The 8,164-nt window shown below is 41.8% G+C and overlaps 2 protein-coding genes across 2 annotated transcripts; one reads left to right on the top strand and one right to left on the bottom strand.

Annotated features, from left to right (window-relative positions):
- Positions 1 to 2,294: 2,294 nt before the first annotated feature.
- On the top strand, positions 2,295 to 3,328 carry MELLADRAFT_95585 (uncharacterized protein; the record flags this gene model as incomplete). The annotated part of the gene is made up of 5 exons (XM_007418087.1): positions 2,295 to 2,582; positions 2,665 to 2,829; positions 2,896 to 2,955; positions 3,034 to 3,153; positions 3,221 to 3,328. The coding sequence occupies 5 exons, from the start codon at positions 2,295 to 2,297 to the stop codon at positions 3,326 to 3,328; spliced, it is 741 nt and encodes a 246-aa protein (XP_007418149.1).
- A 633-nt stretch (positions 3,329 to 3,961) lies between these two features.
- Positions 3,962 to 6,047, bottom strand: MELLADRAFT_113439 (uncharacterized protein; the record flags this gene model as incomplete). Its single annotated transcript, XM_007418099.1, has 4 exons — positions 3,962 to 4,144; positions 4,180 to 4,268; positions 4,734 to 4,745; positions 5,258 to 6,047. The coding sequence occupies 4 exons, from the start codon at positions 6,045 to 6,047 to the stop codon at positions 3,962 to 3,964; spliced, it is 1,074 nt and encodes a 357-aa protein (XP_007418161.1).
- Positions 6,048 to 8,164: the final 2,117 nt, after the last annotated feature.

The raw sequence follows: 8,164 nt of genomic DNA, 5'->3' as shown, positions 1-8,164 counted from the left end.
TTCGAATATTGAATTTGACTAAACAAGTGCCTAAGCAAGGAAAGAATGAAGGAACAATTGGTCAGAAGAGAATATTTGAGAAGGAGACAGACAAAAAAGCAATAATATCCAATCTTACTAGGTGAGATCGATGAGAGCCAAAACCAACAAGGGCCAAAAACAGGAATATTTATACCATTTCAAACCCATCCCCGTTTTTGACCCCATCCCCCATATTAGTTATGATGTCATATGAGGTCATCACCCCGATTTCTTCAATTGTTCTGGACCTTAATGACAAACATGAGCAATGCTGAACAAGGTGAATGGAAACTTCGGCAGTCCTGCGTTTGAGAAGTCCTTCGAAAAATACAAAAACACACAATTATCGTCGTGTTTGAATTCATAGTATGAATATGAAGAAATACCCTCTTTCTTTCATCGAAGAATATCAATGACGGCCATTGATATCAAACAGGTTCCGTACAAGGTCTTCTTGACTATCGAGACTAACATCGTTGTAGAGAAGAGAGTGATTCCTAGATGTCAAAACGGTCTTTCCATCAGGGGTGCTTTCTATGAATCTTAGAAATAGAAAAAACACACAATCAACGTTGAGTTCAAAATCATTGATTTATGTAAAATGCAAAGACGTACCCTCTTTTTGTCTGTTGAGCGCCAGCCAGTGAGATCAGGTTCCGTAGAAGTTCTTGTTGACTATCGAGACTGAAATCGATGTAGAGAAGGTGTTAGAGAAATTCGATGTCAAAAGTGAAATGTTGAAGTGGCCAGTGGAACGAAGTCGAGGGGTCCAATGGGGGTGGAACCGGAGGTGAGACCAGAGGTCGAGGCACAGGCATTTTAAGTTTCTTGAACCTCGAAGTCGATGAATGATTGGAGAATGCTTCTTATGATGGACAAAGTTGGAAGGAAGCAAATTATAATTTAGGCTTGAAATATCAAAAAAAAATGAGTTTTGAAACGCAGATTAAACCTTAGTTAAATCTGCGCAACACACATGGCCTCAAAACTTACCAATAGTTTTCACAACAGCTGTAACTTATAAGCTTCCCATCCAACTCTTCCTATTGTTCAAATCTTGTCATTGCAGCTCATCATCATCATATCATGTCATATGATTGTGAACATTGTATTCTAAAATAATGCTATCGAAGGACCTAGCCAAAAAGGTGTCTGCAACCTATCCTGAAATATGGGAATCGATAACCTTAGCGCAGCTCACCAGCTCGCAACGCTGTCGGCGGATTTTCTGAAAAGGACCAACGGTTCCTTGCGACCCTCACCTATATTGTTCCCAATAGAATTCCTTGGAGAGAGCCTTGATTCCGCACAAGCTCACTCAACAAGGGCATTACCAATGACTGAATATCTTGTGTTTTTTTGGGAATTGGTAAATGTACGCTTGTGACCGGATGAGGCATGCTGCGTTGACTGCGCAGGAACTTTACAAATTGTGATCCGTCCGGGCGGCGGGCGGGAATTGGGAATCACAACTCTGCTGATGCTCACGAATCTACACAGGGAGACGAAGAAACCACAGGGCTTCTTACTCCTACTTTTTCCGTGGTATGTTCCCTTACATCTCTCCCATCATCCGAGCTTGATGAACCAGGATATGGATGTAGAGCAAAACGCGTAGACTGCTTATCTGATTCGACACTCATCGCGTGAAAGATGGTGTTGGGTTCATAGAAAACCGGAACCAAACATCTTCCGGCTTCCTTTTGCAGGAACTTTATCACGAACGTAGATCCTGATTATTTCAGCGAACTTTTTCCCTGAACAGCTCTCAAGCCAAAGCTGTCGTTCAGCCTGTGCTGTTCGTAATCGAAGCCGAGGTCTGGCTTGATCAAGCGGCTCAGAGAGCATATGATTGATGAAGTAGCGCGCCGGATTCACAAGTGATTGAGTCAACGTGGCCCTACAAATCCACATCTCCTGGTCCAACGATATGCCCTTGAAGTTAATAGTGAGCCAGTCGCAAGAATGTGTTCAATGTGACTTCGTCCTTGAACTCAGTAGAATCAGGCACACCTGGCAGGAGTGAATGTGCGAGGCGATGTGCAATTTGACAAAAATTCATTAACCTTCAACGTCTCGACGGTTCTGCACAGAACACCAAATGTAGACTCGGTAATGGAGGAAAAACTATAAGAACTGATCATTGGAGGCCATCATTGGGAACCTTTCATCAACATACTTCCTTTCATTCGAATATATCAACTTTCTCAACTTTTAAATTTTTCCAATCACCACAGGCTTTTCGCTTATCACCAACACTTTCTATATCCAACATGGTTTTCTCACGTACCTTTACTAGCGTTGTTATTGTCGCAACCTATGCGTCGCTCTCTCTTTGCGCTCCTTCAAAGATTCAGCCGCTGCTCCCCGGCACCAACTTGGCCTCAACCAGCGCTGTTAACGCCTTGAGCTGTTCTGATTTATCAATCTACGAGTACCAACAGGCAGAATTGATTGCAAAAGCTTGTTCAGTGGCAAAGTCCGTGACATCCATCCATCTACGAGAAAGGAGCTCGACTGGCTCCGTTGCCGGTGGTAACATCGGTGCCAACGTCGATGCTGTGAGTTCACCACGTTTCTTTCCCAGTGCGAAGATCGTTTTTGGAAATTCTAACATGATGGATGATGTTTTCTTTACTCCAGAGTGCATTTCTCAACTTATTCGACACTTGTAATGGCCTCTCTCAAGTCTTGACCAACGCGATTGGCGGTTCAGCCATGCTAGTTTCGGGCTTAGTTTCAAACCTCGTGGTACCCATTCTAACTCATACTACTCAGCAGCTCCAGGCTACTCTCGCTACCCTCAATGTCAGTCTGTGCGTGACCTCATCCGCTTGTTGACAGTGACTGAAGCTCCCTTTTTCTCCCTATCAGAACGTCGTTGCTTGCACAGATGCTACGGTCGCTGCTACAGTCTACGAAGCCTTCAAAGTGGTACGTGTTTCTATCACTCGGATAGTAGAGACGATCACATTATTCAAGTTTTCTTCTCCTATCCTTTGCATTTTTTAGTTCGCATCTGTGCAGAAAAAACTCTTCGTCTTCATCTCCGCCAATGTTTCCCTCTTGGTGAAATTGAACTTGAAGTCGACTGTCCACACTGCTCTTGTAGGCTTGGAGCAATTGCTCGAGGTTAGTCATCATACTCCTCAAACTGATCTTCTCAGACTAGTGATTAACGTACTTTTATGTCTATCAGACCTACCTCGAAGCTTTATTCACCTACATCTCTTCAGACCTTGACACTTTGAACTTGCGTGCTTCGTTGACTGCAAGTGTCAAATCCGCCATTGATGCTTGTGCATGATTGATTCTCTAGATGTTCACGACCTTGACGTTTTCCGAGTTTTTCTTCTCCATTCTCTTCCTCGCTTTCATTAGGTTTTGTTGGTTTCTCGTGCTTGTAACTTCAGATTTCTATTTATCTTGTGCGCGCGATTATTAGTACTTTGGGGCTGTTCAGTTGTTTCTGTGTTTCTTCTTCCTGTGTTTCGTGTGATCGTTCATTTCGAGCTCTTGTGCTGTAGGAGTGGTGAGGAATAAATTACCCACTTTCGTTCGTATTATCTCCAATGAGATGGTCTCATCCAAGCATCTTCGATCCACTGCATGGGAGTCAAATTCATCTTTTGGGTAATTGTTTCGTACATGGCGTCTACAGTGGGTTACCCATCTCATCGTCTGGGGAATGATCTTATGAATCTACCGCGCAATTCGATGTGAAACTCGGTGTAAAACGCCAAGTTTTTTGATAAGGCTATCCGAGAATCTCACTTTTTTCAGAACAGCATCTTATGTAATAACGAGGTCTTGGGCGGCTGCGCCGCCCCTTATACATTTCACCGCCTAATTGGGACTCAACGAATGCCCGTCGTGACCCAGTGACACCGCCACACTAACGCAGGGACATTACATGTACAACTATTTTCACTATACTCATCTAGTTACAACTTTGTACAATGCTCGTGTTCTGAACGGGACAAATCACCCCCGACGACGTCTCCTGATTCTTCTGTAACCTTCTCGGAGCGCCGGCAGGCCACGTTGCCGGCGGCTTCGGCGTACTAGTCGCTTCTTGTGCACCATGCGAAACGCCGTTACCTATATCCAACAACGTGGTTAGCTAAACACACGTCCCACGAATCCAAAGTCACTAACCTTCACTTCCCAAGTCGCACTGGCTTCATCGTACTTCACTACATTCCCTCTTAGGTTCACGACATTTCCTTCATTCAGAGCACTAGACCCTGGGCGGCCAGCCGCCTTATGCACTTAGACCCTGCCCCAACTTTTAACTTGACCCTGGCTTCGAAAGCGGACAAAAGACCACACGGTGTCTACATGTAGATACCCGGCCCGTACTGATACAGTCTGCGTTCATCATTCTGATGTAAAGTTCATGTCGTATCTATTCCAATGTTTCACAAACAAAAAGAAGGCGCTACCTGTCATCATCTGCGCATGTAAGTGACAAAGCAAGAATCACAATATCAAGCGAGATACAAAATGTTCACGTTACATTGACCTCTTACCACAAGCAAAGGTATTACCCGTCTCCAACACAGCGAGGAACCGACAACATGAAATTTAGCAAGGTATTAGATCGACAATTTACATTCCCTTCTCACAACAAATACAGCCACTACGAGTCATCATTTTAGCATGAAATTGAATAGCGATCATTGTATTTCTGACGGCCTTCAGTAACTTACTGAACAACCTGCCTGTTCGTCAAACCCAGTCATCAGGTAGCTTTTTAACTGGCCCATTAAGCCTCATGTCCAGCTCCTGTGTCATAGAGAAAGCCTTAGCTAACGCACAACAACCCATTATAACATTGCGAAGTAAGACATATAAAGAGAAACACAAACCAGAATTTCCTCGAACTTGAGCTCTGGCATGAAATGACAATGTATGTCGTACTTATCAAACGCATAAACCAAGTCGTCATCTACCAGACTTGTGCCTCTTATGGTGGTAAATACTATGTGCTTAAAGTGGAGTGGCCTTGGAAAGTGTCCATCATGTATTAAAAGCAACACATGCCACCAATAGATATGCCCATCCAGATACTTGGTAACTAAAGTCCTTAGCGACCGAAAGAACCCTTGCTATAGCCATCCCAAGTCAAAGTCCATTGCAGGCCAGGACGTCGTTCGAACACACCAAAGCTTGGGGAAGAGAGTAAATGATGTGGTCTGGGGAAGGTTGGTCGGAATGTTGTCAATACACAGACATTCCAAGTTGAATTGAGATTCACCTAGAATCCCAGCTGGTCGGTTGGTCACTGGATCCTCAGATTCGTATTCGATTGTGTTAAGTGTTCTAGATGCCGCACGGACGATTTGAGACAGGGCATATCGACTGCTGGCAAAGTATTCAAACCAGAAGTGCCTTAAGCATGGCAGACTGCCATCAAGTAAGAAGTGAGGTTCTAGATACGGTAATGACACAGAGAGGGATTCCAGCGTCGGAACGACAGAAAGCAGTTCGGCAATTGAATTTGAGTCGGTGGATAACTGTCTCGGCCAGTCATATCGTCTGATGAGCGTAAGTTTATCCAGGCATTTAATATATTTCACCGCTTCTATCATATCATCCGATACCATCATGCAATTGCCAAAGATCAAAGATAAGCTAGTGATGTTTATACCAAAGGTGTGGATGATCTTTGCACCTGTATACATAGGTATACTAAGAGCACATTGTATCATCACACTATCTGGAATGTGAATTTCGGGATCAGCTGGACTGTAACCGAATAAGTCTTCTATTGAAAGATATCGCAGAGGTGAGTCGGCAGAGCTGAGGATTGAGCCTTGCCAAGTGTCCAGAAGCCGATGTGCCATTCCGCGAGTCTGTAGGCGTATTGAGTCAAAGAGGAAATATGGTACGACTCTTGCCCAGTTGCGAGAGATAAGCCGTAGTCGTTGCAAGTGGATGGTTGTACGTATGACCAGGAAGCGTTCTTCACCACTGTTGGTGGCATTAGTTGGCTTGAAAGCTGCTATTGCCATGTAAAACATCATGATACGCTCTATGACTTCAGGCGGGAGCACACCACAATCTAATTTCGGCATGAGCCTTAGTGTAGAATATGACGGCATGAAGAAGTACACGGAATATAAAGTGCCGATAAAATAGAGAAACAGTAAGGATGGTGTCTTTACGATGATAGCAAAAATTGCATTGCAGGCAGGAGAGCTACCATTCTTTGTGTTGTTGCATTTATGACCGCAGAGTGAGTTCTACAATGGCATTCACATCTGCTACGTAGACCCTTAGGTTCCTACTGTGGTCATCATCTTCGACCTCCTCCACCTATACCCTAGGGGCGGTTACACGTTGATACGGGAATGATATCAAGAAGAGCAACCTCCATGTGCGTAGAAACACATCCTGCCCATCAGCGTGACATATGTGACTATTGGGACCCTTACGGTGTGGTGATCAATTTATGGGATCAATTAAAAAATTCACAATTACCAGTTTACCAGTTTATTAGCAGGATTCAGCAGGAAAGAAAATTCGAAATGGAGGTTTTTGATCAATTGAAGCTCTTGTAGGCTTATGTATTGGTCATTAGGTCAACATTACATCATTTTATTTCACATTATATATTAAGATCATTATAGTTTACTTACAAATTTATTACAAAAAGAAAGAAAGAAAAACATAAGAAAAATTCGAAATTATAGGTATAAAGGTTGGAAAATGGTTTTTAGGTTAGTAAAAATAAAGTTATGGGTATTGTGAGGTTAGAATATGAAAGAACAACATTATATGATACTATGACAATTTTAATCTTCAAGGTTGATAAGTAGAAACAGAAGTTATTAGGAAAAAAGCACTTTTTCGAAGTTGGTAAACAAGAGGTACACGTGTAGTTTGGTTGTGTAATAGTGGTAGTGATGGAATTTAAGGTTGCCAAGAGGATTTTCCGGGATTTTTAAGGCTATAGATGATGATGTCATATTACATGAGCAAGAAAAAGATAGTAGTAGCTGTGAAAAGTGAAGAAAATGGGTGAAATTCGTGGAAAATGGAGGTTTTCAGCTAATTACATATGTCAAATGACGTCAGAATAGGTTGGTAGATGGCTCATTCAACGCAGAAGAGTGGATTACATAATGTACAAACTTTAAATCATTAGTAACGGAGGTGTGTGTAAAAAGTTATAAGGCAAATAAAGAATTGGTGTGAATCTCGAATTTACAGTCACAAGTCATATGTAACACTAAAAACCTTAACTTCACAACTCAATATCTTACTCATCACTCATCAGAAGTAGGTCATGTAGGTGTCAGAAATGATCAGTAACACGTGGGCTACAAGATGCACTTTAGTAATCAAAAATTGGAGCACATCTGAAAAAATTCGTAATCTCAAAAATTGGTTTTCAGCTAGTTTACAAGAAAAAAATCACCTGTATTCATCATAAGAAGTGCTGTACATCATATTATTGCGTCATTGATCACTTTTAGCTGTGAAAATTACATCATTTATTAGTAACAAAACCATTACATTGCGTCATCATAGGGTTTTTAGGGAATTTTGGGCGGATTTGATTGGTTTTGAGGCTGTTGACCATTGTAAAAGTTCTAGTACATTGTTATATATACTTTGAGAGGGTTTTGGGACTGTTGTTCCCCTTTTTTTCTTTATCATTTACGCCATTATTATTTTGTTTATCATCATAAACTTATTTTAATAGTACCTGTTCACTTAAATACGCCCTTTATTACAGTTATAAAGAGAAATTTACTTTAGTTTTATAGTCATAAAGACTTATTGGGAATAATATCAATCAGATATTGCTTATTTTTTTCAGTTATCAATTGGGAATAACACTATAGCAGTGTTGATAGTAATACAAAGTGTGCTTTTGAAGTTAAAATTACGTGTGAAGTTATATTTCTCTGGTGCCTTATCAGTACTCAATACAACAGAGCTCTTTCTGATTGTGTTGTTTTAGAAGAGCAGTCCTTAGACAACTTCTACTAGTCATTTTATTAGTAGATTATCCTCTTCCAGCTCTGTATAACCCTTGTTGGGTTATAAGTTCTACAACGGTCCAAGGGGAGTCATCCATCGGGCCATCGTTCTTCTGCCAACAACGCATGCAGAGTTATGATTGGAATTG

The sequence above is a fragment of the Melampsora larici-populina genome (genome assembly GCF_000204055.1).
Source record: "Melampsora larici-populina 98AG31 unplaced genomic scaffold MELLAscaffold_84, whole genome shotgun sequence".
Taxonomy (NCBI): Eukaryota; Fungi; Basidiomycota; class Pucciniomycetes; order Pucciniales; family Melampsoraceae; genus Melampsora; species Melampsora laricis-populina.
This window is presented reverse-complemented; position numbering and strand designations above follow the sequence as displayed.